Source organism: Epinephelus lanceolatus, chromosome 3 (assembly GCF_041903045.1).
Source record: "Epinephelus lanceolatus isolate andai-2023 chromosome 3, ASM4190304v1, whole genome shotgun sequence".
Classification (NCBI taxonomy): domain Eukaryota; kingdom Metazoa; phylum Chordata; class Actinopteri; order Perciformes; family Serranidae; genus Epinephelus; species Epinephelus lanceolatus.
In genome coordinates, this window is record NC_135736.1 from 22,190,525 (window position 1) to 22,212,022 (window position 21,498).

At 42.6% G+C, this 21,498-nt stretch overlaps 1 protein-coding gene across 1 annotated transcript; it reads left to right on the top strand.

The window, feature by feature from the left end:
* The first annotated feature begins 6,072 nt into the window (after positions 1-6,072).
* LOC117254589 (fascin-like) lies at positions 6,073-16,553 on the top strand. Its single transcript, XM_033622943.2, has 5 exons — positions 6,073-7,236; positions 11,232-11,388; positions 12,530-12,651; positions 13,066-13,236; positions 15,050-16,553. Exons 1-5 carry the CDS (start codon positions 6,411-6,413, stop codon positions 15,253-15,255), a joined length of 1,482 nt encoding a protein of 493 aa, XP_033478834.1. The 5' UTR covers positions 6,073-6,410; the 3' UTR covers positions 15,256-16,553.
* The last annotated feature ends 4,945 nt before the right edge of the window (positions 16,554-21,498 follow it).

Here is a 21,498-nt window from a genome sequence, read left to right on the forward strand (position 1 = left end):
GTAAATGCTCCCTCTTGTGGGGTTCTTTATTTGTTTTTTCCTTTGTCTTCTGTCCTGTTGAACATCCTCTCCCCTTTATTCTCTTCCTACTTTCAAGATCTTGCAACCTGCTTCATTTCCCCACTTTTACCTTTTTCTCTATAACTCCATCATCCTCCTGGTGCCCTTATAGGTAAGAGACAGCAGCAAAATACAATGGATAGGAGAAGGGATTATTTACAAAAGCTATCACCGCGTGGATGCTGTCAAGCCTGTTGGAATAAAGTAGAAACTCCCTTTATGCAGGAACAGGGAGTTAAATTAAGACAAACGAAAGACACCATACAGATGATACACACATACACTGGATACATTTGGTCATGTACATTATGCGGATGACCAGAAATGTAGGTGAACTTCCTAAAATAAACTGCCCTTCTCTCCCTTTGCGTTGTTCCTTACACTCTCTTCTTCTTCAAACTCTGTAGGGAACACTCTGGCCTCTTGTCATTGTATCATATTCTCATACACGCTGTTTATACAGGTGGTGAACCCCCAGAGACACACAGCCAGGCAGACCAGCATATTTTTGTTCAGGGCAAATAAACCCATTGCAGATATCTCATCTAAGACACACAGTACAGTCGTGTTTTCTTACTAAAAGGATTAACTGGTTCAACAAAATGTTTTTTGTGAGCACAGCAGAGTCGACAAGACTACATCCTGACTCTGTGAATTAACAGACGGGCACACTCACTGCTGCAGCTGTGGATCTTGTCATTTACTGGACATGTGGTTATAAACACAAGCTGTCTCCAGAGTAAAGAAAACCTATCATTTCCTTTGACCATATCTGCAGAGATGATATAACACAGAACAAACATGATTTCACCACATAGCTTTTTTAACCAATTGATTCATTTGGTTTTTGGTCATATTCCTGTTTGCAAAAGAGAGAAAAATAGAATATGGAATAAATTCAAAATGAATTAAAAAAAATTACAAATAATAATAACCAAGAGACAATAAGACAAACAACACTAACATAAATTGTCCACAAAGTTAGGAAAACAATGATAAACCATCAGCAATCACATCTGGTGACTGACACAGGGCTTTGTAAATACATTTTACAGTTTGATACTGGAGAGTGTTAGCACTTTATTTCAAAAGCTCAAAAGGAAAAGTATCAAACAAAGGATTTTTACCTCAATATCAGTAAATATGTCACTGGGGTCAGAAGTCATGTGAGCAGGTGCAACCCAGAGTTCACCTCATGGATAACAGATCCGCACTGCCACCAAGTGTAATGTCTCAAAAACACACCGCTAATCGGCCCTGTGCTCCTCAGTGGGGAAGATGTTTTGTAAAGTCAAGAATTAAAATCCAAAGGAGGAGTTGAGGAAACAACAACTGTAAAACATTTTTTTAGGAAAGGATGTTATACATTTATTGTTGAACCAGCTTTTAAAATCCAAAATGGGGCAAGGGAATCGAAATATCATTGCACTAACTGAGTTATAACGATCATACAAAATACAAATGTTGGCCAAAAATGTAATTTTCATCATAACCGGCTCTTTTAAAGATTTCGGTTATAGATATAATACATAATGAAACTGTAAAGCTACTGTGACGCCATTTTAATCATAGAGTTTCATAGATTTTAAAGGAAAAATACCTCAACAACCCAACAGCTTGCATGAAAAAGATTAGTGAAATAAGAAATGAATAGTAGGACTGAGGAAATTCCTATTGTACCAAGGAACAACAAAACAGCCTGACATAACACAATCCCAAGACACGTAAAGGATGCATACTGTTACAAATATAACCTTTGACCAAAAAAGACAAAAGATGACTAAATATAATTTCCCTCCATTTCAGCTTCTGTATCATCCATTCAAGAATATGATGTAAAACACTTCAGTGTATCAAACACAGACATCAGTGTCCCTGAGTAAAATCACACCAGTGTAAACTGACATGAACAAGCCTTTTTAATGGAGGACACTCAGACATGCTATTGTAGCCTGCTGGCTTTCACTGATACTCGGCTATAAGGTGGCCATCATCAGTGTTAATAGTAGCACCTGTGCTTTTCCTACTGTGACCAGTCATAATGTCTGCTGTGAAAAAAAGTGTTAAAAACCTCACACAGGTGGAATAGGTGATCTTCAAACTACAGCAGAGAACTTCTCTAATAGTTTTTAATAATTATTTTTGACGAGAGAATGATTGATTGTATCCAGGGGAAGTAAATATATGTTTTAATCCCTGTGGAGAAATGAACCTTTCTTGTCTTTTCTCCATTTGTCCAGGGGACAGTGCCAATATCAGCGAAGGGCAGATTGTGTCAAGGACCCTCCTGTCAAGCTGTACAGAACACCCAAAGTCTTTTCAACTGGAAATGGGAGAAACCTGAGGAATGACCGTGTACATTTCTAAGCCTGCACATGACAGGTTTTAGTTGCAGTTTGTACTCAGGTTTGATGATAATAAAAGGAAGGCTGAGTGTTCTTTTTCATGTAGCATGCAGATCCATGTCCTTGCTGATGTTCTCTGACTGCCCAGATGGGGGCGATGTGGTCTGAGCTGAAAGGTCTCCAGCAACAAGCAGCCCAGGTCATGCTCCACATGCCCCTCATGAACCTTGTTCCAGCCCAGTCCTCATGTCCTGTGCGCCACCAGATTGTCCTGGCAGAGGTCAAGTCCTGCTCCCAGCCCCAAGTCCTATTCAGAGCTCTGGTCTGCTTCCATTGTCAGTTCCACACTCACTATTATTCTCTCTCAAACTGATGTGTATAGGTTTAATTTACCAAAAAGAAGTTGTTTTTTTTACTTTATACATATTATATATATATTTATATATATTTTTTATATAATGACAAACACCCAGGCTTACCAGAGCCCAAAGAATATATCTATATATTTGTTATTTTGTCTGTATAATGGTCAAAAAACTCAAAAGTACTTGTTTTTTCACTGATTTGAAAGCAAAACAAAATTCTCTAAGCTTTCATCAGATAAAGTATGTTGTTATTACTTAATATGTGACTTAAACAAGTAATTACTTGAGTAATTTTCAGTTGATTGACACTACAACATGCGTACACACACACACACACACACACACACACACACACACACACACTTGAACACACGGTCCAAATGTCGTATTGGCTTTGCAGGACAGCATTTGCATAATCATTGACATGAAACATGCAAACGTGCAAATTTGCATGCTGTGAACCACTCATGAACCTTCCTGTCTTTCACTGTTTGGGTGGAATTTCCACTAACTGAAAACAGGGAGGAAAAGTGTGTCATGCTTCCTCAAATTACATTCAGCAGTGCAGCAGTTATTTTAGCTGCACTAAGGAGGTCTGACCCTCTAAACTTTAAGAATAAAGAAACTAAATAGATGAGGAGAATAAACATTACAGGACACCAAATTTAACTTTAACTTTGTAAAAGGCTGTTACTTAAAACAGCCTAATCACTTTAACACGGTCAAAGCACCTCATTAACATAATCAGATTCAAACTTAAAGACTGCCGCAGGAGAAGAAACAAACAACATGGCTCAGAAGGCTTAACTGGATAAATTGGCTTTTTATGGGGCTTTGCATTAGCCTGCTAATATTATTGTATTAGGTGTGAGGGAAAGACAAGCACACACCCAGTAACACTCTGTCCAGTGTAAATAAAGGTGGATGTGCAGGAGACATGGCACAGTCCAGAGGAGGAGGAAATGGGTGGACCGAGGTTAGGAAGCAGCTGAAGGTCAGGAAACAGCTGCTACATTTTGAACTTATGTGTGTGTATTCCAAAACACAGTATTTTTCTGTAGCTACCTGCACTGCTGCAAGTAGTAATACAGCACAATCCTTCCATTTCAGCACTCATACTGCAGTGAAGAAACATAGGTTGTGTGTGTGTGTGTAAACAAAAAGAGGGAGATTGTTATAACAGACATGCCCTCTCACCCTACAGCACACAAAAGTTACCATGACAAGATGTCACCAGGGGCAATTAAATGCAGAAACAGGAGAGAGAAGGAGACACGAGGCCTCACTGCCTGCAGCAGAGACAGCTTCAGTAGTTTGATGTGTCTCTGTCTCTTACTGTTCACTCAAAAGTTGATGGATTGGGTTGATGTCTGTGCACACGTCACGCAGAAACTATGTCTTTATGGACCTGGCTTTGTGTGTGAGGGCACTGTCATGTTGGAAAGGGAAAGGGCCTTCTCCAAACTCACAAAGTGGGAAGCACTAAAAAAGGATTACAACCAAGGATGGATTACTGAACAAGCCTACTAGGCACAGACCCAGGAGCCCAAAATGTCAGGGGGGGCCCTAACCTTCACCTGCAAAATGTTTAATGTAAATTTGACATGTAGGCCTACCAACCAGGAAGAGACTCAAAGTGACCACAAAGAGACACAATGTTGAAATGTTATCCCAGACCGAGTTTTTCTTTTGGCTGTCCAACATTAAGGGCTCCTCCATCTTGTCTTCTGTCTGCTTCTATCATGCCCATTATTTGATCGACCAAAGCTAGGCGGCAACTGCCTGAGGTTCATCATGTTGAAGTCAGTGCAGCAGATCAAAATCAGTGCGCGTGCCGTGCACATGGCCAACAACCACTTCATACCCCTACTGCCATTTTGGAAACTTCATCCCCTCTACTGCCGTCCCCTCTTTGAAATGACTGGAGGTGGAGAGTTAACACGCAGCGGTGTGAAAGCAGCTTAACGACTACAATGAGACACAAATTACCACAAAGTCTGTGTGTCTTGCTTTTATGTAGGAGAGGTGGTGGGGCCCTTTGCATATCTGTGCCCAGGAGCGCATGGTCTCATAATCTGCCATGATAACAGCAAAATTCCCCTTAATTATAACTATCTCAACCAGGAAAACAGCCACAAACCAAAATAAAAAGTAAAAGCTGTGGTTGAAGTACATTTAATTTCGAACTACCTGTACTTGACTATTTCCATATTATGCTACTTTACACTTCTACTCCACTACAGTGCAGAGGGAAATAATGTACTTTTCACTACATTTATCCGACAGCTTTAGGAACTAGTTACTATTCAGGTCACATTTGTACATTTAAAAAAACGTGATAAGTTTATAATATACAAAACACTGTTAAAGATTTAACTAGTGGATCCCAACCTTTTGAGCTTGTGACCCTTTACAAATGAAAAAAACAGTACCTATAGAGGCCCCATGTCCCATTTAAGATGTCTGAGTTGTTCGTCTTGATGAGTCTGACTGCAAACTTCTCACATGGTATCATTTAAATAACTATCTTTGGCTCAAAAAAGTGAAATTACTCAACATTTCACACAAAAAGAGCAATGAAAACTAAAATACTTGCACATAACAACTTTGTTTTTTTCTTTCATATAGGTCATCGTCTCATGACCTTTTCAGATTTATTTTGTGGAACCTTTGGAGTAGCCCTACTTTTTTCAGAGATGGCACAGCGCTACAGCCAGGTGTGGAGATAGGTCTGACTAAGATGGGGCCCCAGGCTGAGAATAACTGGACTGAAAGTAGTTAAAACTAGCTCCACCTTAGCTACAACAGTGAAATGCTGCTTACACATTGATGCGTGGGCCTTTTAACAATATAATAATGTCATAATGTATCAGCTGTAACAATATGACAGTCAGTTGTAGGGAGAATCTGATTTTCTGCAGTACTTTTGAGTAGTTTTGCTACTTTCACTTGAGTGGGCCTTTGGATGCAGGACTTTTACAGTATTTTTGGCACTACTTCTACTTCAGCACAGGATCTGAGCACTGCTTCCACCACAGAGTAAAAGTTAGCAGAAAGACTTTTGGCCAGATATCTCGTTCTAATAAACTTTAACTTGATTTCTTCATAGCCCAGCACACACACACACGCAGCCCTGAAGACAAACAGTGTTCTGTCAGTGGGTGAATGGCTCTATCCATGTGGAACTGAGCAGATCTCAATTAGAGGGAGGGAAAGTAGGGGGGCACGTGGATGTATTGATAATAGTTTGGATGATATTGAAATGTGTGTGTGTGTGTGTGTGTGTGTGTGTGTGTGTGTGCGTGTGTGTGTGTGTGTGTGTGTGAACAGGGGTGGGTGGTTTTCCATTTGCCTGTATCTGGGGCGTGTACTGCCTTTAGAAAAAAAAAAGACTCCCAGTCCTGCAACTCCTGCAGCTCCAAAGGCAGTCTGGATTTGCAGTCAGGGGACACTCATCATCATCATCATCATCATCATCATCAGTCAGCAGAGAGCAGCTCTCTCTCTCTGTCTATCTCTCTATCCCTCCCTCAGACACCCACATCCCACATTCACTCTGTCTCTTCCTCTCTCTGTCCGCGTGTCCTCTCTGCACAGGAGCATCTCCTCTTTTCTTTTCCCTTCTTGACACACTGCAATCATGTCCGCAAACGGCGCCGACGGGGACCTGCTGCAGATCCCTCTGGGGCTCATCAACAGCGAGGGCAAGTATCTGACGGCGGAGACTTTCGGCTTTAAAATCAACGCCTCGGCCAGCAGCCTGAAGAAGAAGCAGACCTGGACCCTGGAGCAGACCGGGGAGGACGGCAGCGCCGTGTTCCTCCGCTCCCACCTGGGCCGCTACCTCGCCACGGACAAAGACGGCAACGTTACCGCGGACAGCGAGACGCGCGGCGGCCGGGACTGCCGCTTCGTCATCACCGCGCACGAGGACGGGCGGTGGTCTCTGCAGTCCGAGCCCTATGGCCGGTACCTGAGCGGCAGCGAGGACCGGATCACTTGCTTTGCGCAAACCGACACACCGACAGAGAGATGGAGCGTGCATCTGGCTGTGCACCCGCAGGTCAACCTGTACAGCTTTGCGCGCAAACGCTTCGCCCACCTGAGTGCGCACGACGAGGTGTCAATAGACCGGGATGTCCCCTGGGGGGTGGACTCCCTTGTGACACTGGTTTACCGTGACCAGCGCTACCACCTCGAGACTTCTGACAACCGCTTCCTCCGCAATGATGGCAGCCTGTCCACGAAAACGGACAAGGACACCGGCTTTATGCTGGAGTTCCGCTCCGGAAAAGTGGCATTCCGTGACTGCAACGGCCGCTACCTGGCCCCCACGGGCCCAACTGGCACTATGAAGTCTGGGAGGAGCACCAAGGTGGGCAAGGATGAACTGTTTGGCCTGGAGCGCAGCCACGCGCAAGTCGTGCTGACTGCAGGCAACGAGAGAAACGTCTCCACAAGGCAAGGTGAGGCTCTGCAGCCACACAGAGCCAGAGAGAAAAATCACATATCACTGTACAGATGAAGTCACTGCATAACTGGGCACACACCACATGCAGCTGTTGCATGGTTTTACTGTGTGTTTGTGTGTGTGTGTGTGTGTGTGTGACAAAGAGAAGGAACAGGAGAGAAGGAACAGGAGAGAATCAGAGACTCCTGTTACTTCTTTTTCCTCACACCATGTGTTTTTCATTATCATGCTCTCACTTTCTCCCCCTGTCTTCCTCCCTCCTTTCCTCCCCCCCTCCCTCCCTCCTTGCTGGCCAGCCTCTGCCTAGCTTAACATTTTTCTGCAGTAATTCTACCCCTGCATTGTGGCTGCTGCTTCAGGGTCAGCTCCAGTCTACAGTTATCCATCTCTCTTTATCTCAGAATAGACTGAGAATAAAGACAGAAAACAAGGAGGAATTTGTTTTGGAGACAAAAGGGATAAAATGGAGGAGAGGCAGAGAAAACAGAGGGAGGTGTGACTCAGGCTGAATGTGGAGCTTCATGCCACATGCAACCTCTTTGTCTGGTCGCCACTCTGTCTCTGACTGCACGCTGCCATGCACATGGGACTGATCGTTGACAGCAGTTCATCCCTGCAGTCAAAATGCTTTAATGCATGCAGAAATTGTGTGTGTGTGTGTGTGTGTGTGTGCGCATTCCAGAAGAGATGGATTGCAAATGAAGACATAATTATGTTTGAATGAGGTCGTTGTAGGGCAGTGACTCGTGACCTGGTCTTTCACTGAAGTAGTAGACATTCAAACATTATATTAGGGGTTAGCCTGTGCTTCTGCATCTATCTCCTGATGGGGCAGCAGGCTCAGTGTGGGCGTGCACAGACATTTTGTTAGCCGGTCGCTCAACAGTAAAAATTAGGTTTTTGTGTCAAGTCTCTTAATGAAGAGCAAGAGCTTTTTTCCCCTGATTTCTTCTATCCATGGCAGAGAGATTAACAGCTGTCATTAAGTCATTTGAGGCTTGTCAAGTTTCAAGTCTTTATAAGCACAACCCAAATGGTGGCATTGTATGTTTCTGCAAACCCTTGATGTGTTGCATTTCCTTGTTATTATGTAGAAGGTATTTTAAAACTTTACATTTCAACAGTGATGTGGTTAACATGTGGTTAGGTTTAGGCACAAAAACCATTTGGTTATGGTTAGGACCCCCCTGCTGGAGGGGTAGTGGGAGTTTGCCAATTCAGTCTACATGTGCTTTGTGGACTTGGAGAAGGCTTACGACCGCGTCCCTAGGGGGTCTTGCAGGGGTTACTGCAAGAGTACGGGGTACCAGGCTCACTGCTACGAGCCATCCGGTCCCTGTATGACCAAAGTGAGAGCTGCATTCAAGTTAAACATCTCTGTGGGTGTTGGTCTTTGCCAGGGTTGTCCCTTGTCACCGATCCTGTTTGTGATATTCATGGACAGGATACAGCTGGGTGGAGGGAGGAGTCCGGTTTGGGGACCTCAGAATTGCATCTCTGCTTTTTGCAGATGATTTGGTTCTGTTGGTTTCATCATACCGTGACCTCTAGCAGGCACTGGGGCGGTTTGCAGCCGAGTGTGAAGTGGTCAGGATCAGAGTCAGCACCTCCAAATCTGAGGCCATGGTTCCCTGCCGGAACCGGATTGTCAGCTCCAGGTTGGGGGAGAGTTCCTGCCTCAAGCGAGGGAGTTCAAGTATCTCAGGGTCTTGTTCATGAGTGAGAGTAGAATGAAGCGTGAGATGGATCAGGTGTTTGGTGCGGCTTCTGCAGTGATGTGGGGTTGCGCAGGACTGTCTTGGTAAAGAGGGAGCACAGCCAGAAGGCGAAGCTTTCGATTTACTGGTCCATCCACATCCCAACCCTCACCTATGGTCATGAGCTCTGGGTAGTGACTGAAAGAATGAGATCATGGATTGTCGAAATGAGTTTCCTCAGTGGGGTGGCTGGGCTCAGCCTTAGAGATAGGGTAAGGAGCTTGAACATTCAGAGGGAGCTTGGAGTAGAGTGGCTGCTCCTTGGTGTTGAAAGGTGTCAGTTGAGGTGGTTCAGGCGTCTGATCAGGATGCCTCCTGGACGCCCCCTGCTGGAGGTGTTTCGGGCACGTCCCACTGGTAGGAGGCCCCGGGGCAGACCCAGAACACACTGGAGGGATTACATATCTCATTTGGCCTGGGAACACCTTGGGGTCCTCCAGGAGGAGCTGGAAAGTGTTGCTGGGGAGAGGGATGTCTAGGGTGCTTTGCTTGGCCTGCTGCCCCCTGCAACCCAGCCCCACATGAGCAGATGAAAATGGATGGATGGAATCCCTGCTAGAAAAGCAGCGATGTCTCAGTAAAGAAAAAAAAATGCCTTGTGCCACCATCCCATGAGGAAACACTATGATGTCTTGGTAAAAATAACTGCTTTATATGCCACTATTCCGGCAGGACACTCGGCAATGTCTCAGCTTTTTTAAAAAAATGCTTTTTTGTGCCCCTATTTTAGCAGCAAATGTAGCGATGTGTCCATAAAATGAACCAGATTTTGTGCCACTATCCCCGCTGGAAAAACAGTGTGAGGTCGCTACAAAACACCTATGTTTGGTGCCTAAAAAGCCACTGAAAAAAAAAACAGCAATGACTCGTTAAAACACAACCGGTTTAGCTGTTTGTTGGTCTCAAACAGTGGTCTGCATTGGTCCGCAGCTTGGTTGGCATCTTGCCTACGTGACACGCAATCCATCATCCTCTCTTCCATGTGAAGACAAGGTCAGCTCATACACTATGTCACTTTAGAGAGTGATATGATATGTATGAAATAGGCAAATGTAATGTACTTGTGGTTTGCAGAAACAATGCCAACATGTTTTTCCAGCAACTGAGATGATAAGCAACCTGCACGTCACGATGACAGTATCTCCTGTCTCTGATTTGAAAATGTGTCTTTCAAAGCTGTGTTAAAGCAGCACTAATTAGTGGTTTCATTTATCTAACAATGGGTCAAATGAAGACCTGTGTGCATACTGTATCTACCTTGATGCAAAGGTGTTACTTATAGTGACAAACCCACAGAGAGTTGTGGCCTGACTCCGCTGATCCCTTCAGCCCTACGGAGCATTTTAGCATCTTGCAGCTCTTAGTTTTGTTTTGATATTATGATCCATAATCATGTTCATTAACGTTGTCTTCAGATGAAGCAGGCAGCTGTTTTCGTTGTCAAAGCTCTCCTAGCTCCCTACATTCCTGTCCAAACTGACCATAGATTCCTGTCCAACACCAAACACTGTGGTGACTGAAAAATTGCTTATGTTGCTGTGTATCTGCTTAATGTGTACACAGGGAGCTATCAACTTTATAAGTGGATGATATGTCAGTGTTATTTACGGCTTTCTCCGCTTCTGCAAGTGGCTGAAAATCAATTAATTCTGCTTTACTAGTGTTCTTGTTACATAACTGAGACCTACTCAATGCAAGAACACTAGTATTGTTGCCTTTAAAGCGTTTGGCCATGCAAAGCTTAACTGTTCTTGTTTCCATTCTGCAGTTTTAGCAGGCTAACACTTGAGACTTGAATGGTTTTGCTCCCAAGTTTCATGTCAAGTCTTTGGGGAGTCAGGTCTCAAGTCCTCTTTTTTGGGACTCACAGCATGTATGTTTTGAATTCAAGCCTACAGATATTCACCATGAGAGAGCTACAGTGTCATTAAACAAGAATGCAGTCGCAAGACATTTTTGTCCAATACTTGCAATTCTCTTTTTTTTCTTATCCAGAAAATCTTGCTTTTGTTCGCTCCTTTCAGGACTGGCACATTCCCTGCATGTGTGCCATATTACAACAAACCCATGTAACCGCACCTCAAACAGCTGGGCACTGAGAGTTCAGCATGTTCTGTCCCTTTAAGAGTCCGTTGAGGCAACTTCATGAATTAGAGGGAAGGAGAGTTTCAGAGAAGGAGGAAAACCTTGAGAGGCAAATGAAATCTGACAACAGACTGCCCCACTTTTCTAGGCATGGACCTGTCAGCCAATCAGGATGAGGAAGGGGACCAGGAAGTCTTCCAGTTGGAGATGAGCCGTGAGGACAGGAAGTGTGCCTTCAGAACCGCCGCTGGAAAGTACTGGACTCTGACAGCATCTGGAGGACTGCAGTGCACTGCCTCCACTAAGTAACCACAAACACACAGTACTGTATACTGCATCATGTTGAATATCACACACTTTTGTCCACACTGGTATCGGACGACATGAAATTTTCCTGCCGCAATATCCTGGCCAAAAACAATATTATCCTGATAATCGTCTTTTAAAATGGCACTAAAACATAATGGGAGCCCCTTTTACACTGTCTCTTCAAGGTGGGAATTTCACACCTCGCCAAGCTGTGTAAAAGGTACAATCGTGGAATGAGGGGACAGAGTTGTCTCGTCTTTAAGCCAGCATTGGAGGTAGTAATGGCAGCGAAAAGCTGGCAGGATGGGATCCTGGGAAGCATGGTTGTGACGTTTTGATGACGTGTTATGCGTGCATCCCACAGCCAGGAGAAAAACAGGAGTTTGTAGCAGTTGGCAGCTAACTCAAATTAGAAGAACAGTAGCAGAAAATGTCCACTGATTGGGAAAACATTGAGGTCTGGGAGCTCCCTACCCTTCAAGTAGAGGACAAGATTAACTGCCATGTAACACAAACGGGAAATGATTGTTATTGCCATGGTCATGACATTGTTATTGTTTATAAAGTGCTGCCAACGGCCTCTATGTCACAATAGAGGGCAATGCTGGTGTTTTACATGTCGAGTGCGCTTCTTTTGCTTCCACGATGCCAGCATGCTTTCTAAAATTACACACTGGAGTGGCAAGATGCCGCTGTTTTTTGGTTCTGTGTAAAAATGCAAAGGAAGCAAAAATACAGGATTTTGTCGCAGCCCTATAGCGCAATCTCTGTGTAAAAAGAGCTACAGATAGGGCACATATTTTTAGTACACATCCTTTTACTGAAAAACAATCAAACAATCTTAAAAAGCCAGGCTTTTCAGATAAGTAAATGGCATTATATCTTTTGATATGAAGCCAATGATTGATTAAGACCTCGTGTTTTTTGAGGTTGGGGTCTATGCAACCTGTTTTTGCAGGTCTCTTTTACTGCTGATTGCCCAGCCGTCTCTTTAGGTGCTGCTTGACACAATAGTCATGATTATACAGATATTAGAAATTCAACAGGTCAACTTTTTTAGTGTAGTCGTCCCATCCCTAGTCTACACATACCCATCCTTCCCAGTCTGCTCATAGAATTTGTTAACGTGTTTTACAGATCAGCCAACAGTTTCTTTGAACTGGAGTGGCGTGACGGCCGTGTGTGTGTTCGTGCAGCTAACAACAAATATGTGGTCGCTAAGAGGAATGGGCAGCTAGCTGCTACTGTTGACAATGCAGGTCAGTGACGTTTCTGATGTTTCTGAAATGACGTGAACACATGAAAAGTGAGGCAGGGGTGGGAAGTAACAAAGTTAAGGGTACTTGTTAATGTAACCAAGTAGTTTTTGTGTATGCACTTTTCTGAGTGCATTCAAAAGGTGTTAACTTTAAGTTTAAAAAATGGGTTCTGAATTGTTCCGTTTTTTTAAGACAAGTGTCTGTACTTCTTCTCAATTAGGAAATCCTAGCGCACACTGTATTCTTGAAGAGGAGGAAAAACAGACCAGGGACCCTGTTTCCCAAAAGCACCTTCAAGTTTAGATAATCTTAGTACCTTTGTGTGTTGATGAGTTATGATTATCTTAGCTTCAAGATGCTTCTGGGAAACAAGTCCCAGATCAGTTTGATGCAACCCTTATCCTGTCTCTCCAGGGGAGGCTGAACTGTTCCTGATGAAGCTGATCAACCGTCCAATCATTGTCCTTCGTGGGGAGCACGGTTTCATTGGGGCTCGTAAAGCTGGGATGGCGACTCTGGACTCCAATCGAGCATCATATGATGTTTTCCAGCTGGAGTTCCACAACGGCGCTTATTCCCTTAAAGGTGGGCAGTTGACTGTTGTATAGACAATATGTGCTTATAGCATGTTTTAGCATCCTAATGGCAGAAGGTTTTAACTGTAGGAAAGTGAGACAGTTTGCCAAAGTGTATACAAGAACTTGGGGGTGCCAAAATCTGTAATGTTCAAATCCTGCAGTGACGCAAAACCTGCGTTCAGTGACTTTTTTTGGCCACTTGGGGGCAACAGAAACAAGTAGTAAACACAACATTTACAACTACCAGAAACTACACAGGTTAGTAAACAGCAGAAAGCAGCATGGAGGCCAGTGAACATGTTAGCGAACGACAGCTGTGGCCAGAGGCATTATGTTTTCAGGTCATCTGCCTGTCCATCCCATTCTTGTAATGGTGATATCTCAAGGACCCCTTGAGGGAAGTCGTCAAATTTTGTACAAACATCCATTTGGACTCAACAATGAACTTATTAGATTTTAATGGTCAATGGTCAAGGTCACTGTGACCCTGTCTGTCTCATTCTTCTAACTGCATAATCTCAAGAACACCTTGAGGGAATTTTTCATTTTTTCTGGCGTAGTTCACTTTGTTTTACTGATGAACTGATTAGATTGTCGAGGTCAAAGGTCAAGGTCAGTGTGACCATGTCTGGCAATATCGCAAGAGCACCTTAAGGGAATTTCTTCAGATTTTGCACAAACTTCCACTTGGACTCAACATTAAACTGATTAGAATTTGGTGGTCAAAGGTTAAAGGTCAAGGTCACTGTGACCTTACAAAACATGTTTTTGACCATTACTCAAGAATTCTTGAGCTAATTTTGACAAAATTTCACACACTTATCAGACAGGATAAAATGATGAAGTGTTGACATTTTTTATCTAAAAGGTCAAAAGTCAACCTCAATGTGACATCATAATGATGTGCATAAAACACTTTTCTGGCCATTATTTAACATCATGACTCAGGAACAGAAGGGGAGACATTTGATTAGATGCTGAATAGGTGAATCTAATCTTGGGTGCCCACCATGAAACTGTGCTGATTGTATCGATCTGTGCTGTCAGCAAGAGGTTGTGTGTAAAGCATACATGTTTTTACAGACATGAATGTAAACTGTAAGAGAAACTTGACTGGTTTGCACGCAGAGACATTGAACTGCGAAGTGGTAATTCTAGTTTTATTCTACCACTGAGGGCACTAAAGTCTGAAATGATCAAATCCTACACGAAGTGTCTTAAATGAAGGTAGTCAAAAGTTTCATGTCAGTACAGTATTTAGATATTTTTGCCTGCTTTCCAACCGCAGTGAACACGTAGACACCTGAGACTGTATGAAGCTGTTTTTTAATGCAAGAAACTATTTAAGATCTACATTGTTCACATTGTGAACAACATCCCTATCTGCTCTTGGCTTGGTGTAGACTCACCACAGCCCTTTAATTTTACTGTGCTGTAGAGAAAGTCATTACTTTAAACATCTAATGGGAAAAATATTATGGCTATCTGTCCATCATCTGAAACCTTTTATCATTTCAACCAGCACTCTTACTTAGAGCTGAACAATGAATCAATATGACCTGCTTACTTTCCTCTCCATAACGATATGGTGATGTCATGATGTAGATAATAAGCAAAATGAGGCTTGTAACATTTAAATGAAAATAAGAAATGTTTTCTTTTCATATCACCCTTAAAATTACCAGAAAACTGTGGAATTAAATGCAGTGAGCATTCATTTGATTATATAACTCGTCACTTTGAATACATAAACACATAACACAGCGTTATATGTACTGCATGAGAGTCAGGTGTCATTAAGTGTGTTTGTGTTTGTCCAGACTCCCAGGGGAAGTATTGGTGTGTTGGAGACGACACGGCGGTGGGGTGCAGCAGCTCCACACCTGTCCAGTTTCTGTTTGAGTTCTGTGACCTCAACAAGATGGCCATCTGCGCTCTGGGGGGGAAGTACCTTAAAGGAGACCATGCTGGAGGGCTTAAGGCCAGCGCCGACTCCCTGGACAGCGCCACCCTCTGGGAATACTGAGAAAGCAAAGCCGGACTTCTCCACTATCTGACACAATGCTTCAAACTATTGATAGATACTGTAGGTAGCTGTTTTTTTGCATATGTGTGCCTGTGTGTGTGTGTGTGTGCGTGTGTGTGTGTATAATTGTGAATTTGTCTGGATGGATGTTCAAATGAAACTGAAGCTGATAAACTGGAAGTCGTGGCACCAAAGCACTACAGGTGTTTTATTTTTTATTCTTTTTCTTTCTGAACCACTATCTCTTCTTACTGGGCTTTTTACTGGAGATTTGGATGTACTGATGACGTGTTGTTTAATGAATGAATCATAGTGTGGTTATTTGTTTCACTTCCAGTCAAATTTACACAAGCGGTTCCTGATGAATGTCAGGATGCTTACTGTTATTAGTTGTGCCTATCTGTGGTAACTACTGGTGTAAACGAACATATAGAATGCTATAACTCATAACTTACAATATCTAACCTTCTTCTGCTAAATGTTCTGCTGCCTCTGTCGTGCTGCTTTCATCTCCTGCTCTCTTTCACACCATAAAGCACAACACTCATTAGATAACTGATTGACTGACTGAACAGATTACTGATTTACATGTTTCTGCTGTAAATAAGGCTTTCTTTGTCGCTGAATGCTTCAAAAACATAGTAACCATGGAGACTTAAAGTGTAAAAGTTTGTTGAGGCTGTAAAGAAAGAAATGGGACGTGGCTGCAGATCTAATATGCTGTTCGCCTGTATGCTACTTGCTCCACGTTTCGTTTCCTACTCTTAGATGTGCAGGCAGACAAAATCTGTATAATGACAGATGCATCTACAGGGAGTAGTCAAAGGTTTCCCTTAAAGACTGTAATCCACTGCTCTGTTTAGTATAAGGTTTTAAATGATACTTCAGGAGGGAACAAATGAAAGGAGCTTTGAAGTGTACTCTTTGACTGAAGGAGCCGTCTTATTAAGAATGATAATCCTTTCAGTTAAAAGGAGTGAAAGGGAGATCTAGTTACAACACATTAAAATGCACATAAATACATAATAAATATGCAGTCATAGATACATGAATTCTAACTGTGAATCAAAATCTGCACAATAACTGCAAGAAGTGAAAAGCACATGTTTGTTGAAATGAAATGTCTGTCTTAGATTGGGTGCTGCTGCTGCTCTTGTGTGTTAACACAATGAAAGAGGCAGTCATCTGTCTGGCTATTATTGTGGCTGTGCCTTCCATAGAGTATTTCAGTCTTTTCCATGTTCTTTCATTTCAACTGAACGGAGTAAAAATCACAATAAAGTTTTCCCTCTTAACAGTGGACCTCCTCCTTGATTTCCTTTGTTTTAATTTGTTCATTTTCTGATATGGGGATATTTAACAGGCCCATCTGTCGACAGTTTACGTTGTATCTACCAATGAAATTGTCTCTAAGGCCATGATTACATGAAAACCATCTGCTGAAAACTAAATCGTTTTTCATTTTGAAAAAAGTTCCACGTTCAGATAACAACGTTTTGATATCAATCGCTGTGCACGCAGATCTGCAAATATGACCAAAAACGCTCAAGTATACATACCCCGCCAGTAGTTGGCGGTGTGACTTTATAAAGAAACAACATGCGCCTGCTCACATGCGCTTCTTTCTACAGAGTGGCGATGTATAAACAAACAAAATGCCAACCACACAAACATTTGTCTGGACAGACAATGTTGTGGAGTTGCTACAGTAAATCTACACTTTGCTGGAGAAGCGTTGATAAATTCAATTGGGTGACCAGCACAAAGAGAGCTCGGGAGTCCGCCATTGTTGTTGTGATGGTCAACTTTCTCGTGCATGCCTAGTGACTGAAATCATAATGCACATATGAGAAAAGTCTGTGTTTTTAGAGGAACTGCATATTGCAAGTTTACATGACGAGGGAGGCGGTGCTGTTTCCACAAAATTGCACTCTGGAACCTGTTTTCAAAAGATTGTCTTTTCAGGCACCCAAAACACCACTGTCGTGTAAACGATCAGCCAAAACGCAACTGAAGTTTACCGTTTTCGGTTAAAATCGTTGTCTTATAAACAGGACCTAAGAAAACTGTTAATGGTAAGGTCTGTATATTATCCTGAGAATCACAGGATTTTACCCTTAGTGGTGTGAGATGTGGGTATAGCAAACTGTCAGTCAGCCACTTTGGTTGAAACTGAAACATCTCAACATCTCAAACGCTTGGTACAAAAACTTGAACCAATATTCATGGCCTCCTGACTTTGGTGATTAACAGGTGTTTCATCTCACTCCACCACAGTGTTCATATTTGTGGTTTTTATTGACCACGGTCATTTTCTCCTTCAGGAGGAATCGTGATAACTCTCTTGAGCCTCTGTCTTTTCATCACCAGACATTTTAACATTTAATTTGTCCAATAGTTTGGCTTAAGACCAAATACCTGCATCGACTGCAGTGCACTTTGTACTTAATGCTAGTTAGAAAATGTTAGCATGCTAACAGGCTAACCTTAGATAGTGAGCATGACACACACTAAACATCAGCATGTTAGCATAGTCATGGTGAGCATGCTGAGGTAAGCATTCAACTCAAAGTGCAGCCTCGCAGAGCTTCTAGCATCATGGTAACCTCTTGTTTGTAATGACTTTGATCAGATACATAATATCCGAGAAAACAGAGGCCACAAATTGTCTGATCGGGCTGAAGTTCTTTGAGGGACAGATATCATTTATCTTGAAAATAAATGGAGTACTGGATGAAAAGTAAGCATTTTACTGAAATAATTATTACTGTTTAAAGCCTACGTCTGATATATATTTTTTATATTAAATCCAATGAAAAGTCCAAAACCAATGATAAACTGATCCTATTAAGTGCTGTCTGTGTTTCTGAAGCTTGATATGTTGTAGCTTATTCCTCTGTGCCATAGAGGTCCATTGCTCCATCATTCACTGTGAGTCACTTGGTGTCTTGCTCCTTCAGTCTCAACCTGAATAGAAAGTAGGCCATCATTAGTGACTTTTCATGGTTTATCTGATACAGCAAACCATCTTCCTCAGATAAGAAAATCCGTTGTCATGATTTTTGCAAATGCTGTTGTGTGTGGGAGAAAGATGAAAGCGCCTGCATCACGTCCCCTTGAGATTGCACTGAGCCAAAACTGTACAAGAGAAAGGAAGGCGGGGGTAGAGGGAGGTAACCTACTCCACTTTCTCCGTCCTTCTGCAGAGAAACTCAGCTCTTGTCCTCTGATAAAGAAAACACACAGTCATTCTGATGTGAGCCAAACTTTACATGCATGTTCTGATACAGACAGAGAGGAAGCGTCAAGCATCCTTCATCCTCCGCTGTAGGAGCTCTGCATGTTGCCATGGTAACAGGTAATGGCAGGGATGGGGCTGGAGGAGGATGAATATTTGGAGATGTAACAGACACACATGGATCAATAATATTAATAAACCTTGTAATGCTCAGAGTCAGTAACCACAGACAGTTCCTGAGTCACTTCTAAGTGAGTGGAAGAGGAAATAAAGCGCAGACATGTGATGGTCCCTAAATGAATTGGAGCTTCCACTGTGCTCACACTAATACAATAATACTCCCATTCCCACATCCTTTCAGTCAGTCTGTGTTTGTGTGTTAGGTGCGCAAAACATGTGTAAGAGAAAACACTTGGCAGGGTCCTAACAAATCTGCCTGCCAGACCATGCTAATATGGCACTTGAGTGGAAGACGAAAAGACTAATAAGCAGAGGGGAGGACAAAGCAGGAAATGAATGAGGTGGAAGATGAAAAGATGAGCGGCAAAAAGGTTATTGTTGACCATGAGAAGTAGGACAGATTTTTGTCTCCCCTGCATTTATGCTTGCGCAAGGAGAGTCCTGAGTCAGCCAGGGTTATAAATCTCTACAACAGAGGAAGAAGAAGAGCGTGTTCAATCTGTGCTTGATGAAACTGTGCATGTGGCAGGGGAATACTGCTCCTGTCCAGTGAAAATTATGCATGATGCCTCACATTTGGTGCTTTTGTATTTTTCAAATAAACTAAAGGGTTAAGAAAATCCTTCTTGTTAGTATATCATGACGCATTTAATAATAAAAAGTCTATAGGCAAGCTAATGTGAGTCTGTAGTCTATACTTATGTGCAAGGAATCTTTTGAGCTAACTGCTAACAACACCACCATGCTAACACACTCAGTGACAATGCTAACCTCTAGATGCCTAACAGGTATAATGTTGACCATGTTCACACTCTTAGTATAGCATGTTAGCATGCTAACATTTACTTATAAGCACTAAACACAAAGTACAGCTGAAGTTGATCGAATATGATTAGTTTTGAATCGGACAAGTTGACATTTCGATCTGGGAACTGCCCATTGGTTCGACAGCCCATTGGTTCGACATCCCATTGTTCCGACCATATCAAACTCATTGTTCCGAAGTCCGTTCCGAAATCATCATGATGCCCTGTGGTTAAGGTCTGGTTAGGTTTAGGCACAAAAACCACTTGGTTAGGGTCAGGAAAAGATCATGGTGTGGGTTAAAATGAAAAAGAAAGTGACAAACACATAAGCCGTGAGCCTGCTCCGCCTCAAGCCGTTCAGCACTGCGGACAGTCAGACTAATGGGATGTAGAACCAATGGGCTGTCGAACCAATGACATGGACCCTTCGATCTGATGACCCAGCTAGATGCAAAAAAAAATAAAAAATCAGGAGGATCACCAAAGTTTTTATGGCTTATCCTGAGGAGAAAGAAACTAGTAGGCAACAGCTGTCACAAAAGACTAGAGTCAAAAACGGCCAAAGTCTCTTGACACAGTGAAGAAGGCTTAGGCCGAAACGCGTCTGTCATTTTGTTTGGCTGTGTGTTGCCCTATTAAAACATAGATTTTGACTCTAGTCTTTTGTGTGAGTGCTGTTGCTTACTAGTTTCTTTGGAATCTCTCTGCAACTTGCACCAATCACGATTGGAAATATTGGAGCTGTGTGTCCTCCTTCCTTCAGCTTTATCCTGAGGAGAACATGAATGTTTCATGGCAATCCATTCAGTTGTCAAGACACTTCAGTCCAAACTATGACTGGGTATCATTTAAAAAATTCCAATACCCTTAAAGTGATACTGATACCAACTGTGTACTTTATTCCATATCTGTAATGTGACTGGAGTGGTGTGTAGTAGGCTATACAGCCATACTTTCGAGTGTGTTGGTGGCATCTCGGCACACTGAACTGCAAACTCCATCAAATACACCGTGCTTGACATCACTACACCACAGACTGTATGGGTTGCTGCTGAGGGAGTGTGAGCTCTGCACCTGGGTCAGTTAAGAGAGGCTATCCAGCCACACACACACACACACACACAAACACACACACACACACAGTGACACGGCTAACAGGTTTAACAACAGAGTTGAGCTGTATTGGTGTTGTGATTTGTTGGGAAAGTTAAACAGCTCAGTGTTGGATATTAGCTGTTCCTGCTGTGTTAGCTTGTGCTAACTGGGCAGATGATGAACTGTTTCCTGATCCAACAAGGAGTCAGGAATGCTCAGGATCAGAGCCACAGTTCAAAAAGGATCAAATGCAGGTATTGTTTGAGCGGAGAGATTTTGACACTACTTGGTACTGGATTATTTCAGTTGATACCTCAAAGGTATCGAATACTAATACCCACCCCCACTCAAAATCACAAACATCAAACTCAAAGCGGTGCTAGAGGTAGGCTAAAAGTCACTCACTGAAAAAAAGTCAATCACTGAAGTCATTATGGTAGATCCTCTTGGGACCATGAATGGCTATGCCAAATGTTGTGGCAATCCAAGTGATAGATTAAGAAATATTTTACTGGATAGGTGAAAACTTTTAGCTTCTGGATAAAAAATGAGAGGATCATTAACGTCAGTAGGCTTCATCCTCTGGGTAACATGTCTGTACCACATATCATGACAATCAGTTCAGTACTTGTAGAGCTTTTTCAGTCTGACACAAAGTGGTGGGTTGACTGACCGACCAACATTTGCATCCTCTGCGCCATAAAAACCACATCTCATGGTCTTCATCTGTACATGGAGGTTGCTCAGAATGTAAGCGGTTTAAAGGTCTGGGAGAATGCTAGTAAGCGGGTCTGAAGTTAAATCTTCTTGTTTTTTTCTGATTACTATCAAAAATGTAACATGTACACTTTTGTGACTAAACTGTTTGTGTTTGCTGTTAAATTTATATTTTTATGAGGTGGTAGCTCATAACACTTGTCACAC

What these genes read in the sequence shown, in the direction of transcription:
- LOC117254589 (XM_033622943.2), top strand. Translation starts at nt 6,411, where the DNA reads ATGTCCGCAAACGGCGCCGACGGGGACCTGCTGCAGATCCCTCTGGGG. An exon ending in CAGTGCACTGCCTCCACTAA is followed by an intron (nt 11,389 to 12,529) that starts GTAACCACAAAC and finishes CGTGTTTTACAG; the next exon opens with ATCAGCCAACAGTTTCTTTG. An exon ending in CGGCGCTTATTCCCTTAAAG is followed by an intron (nt 13,237 to 15,049) that starts GTGGGCAGTTGA and finishes GTGTTTGTCCAG; the next exon opens with ACTCCCAGGGGAAGTATTGG.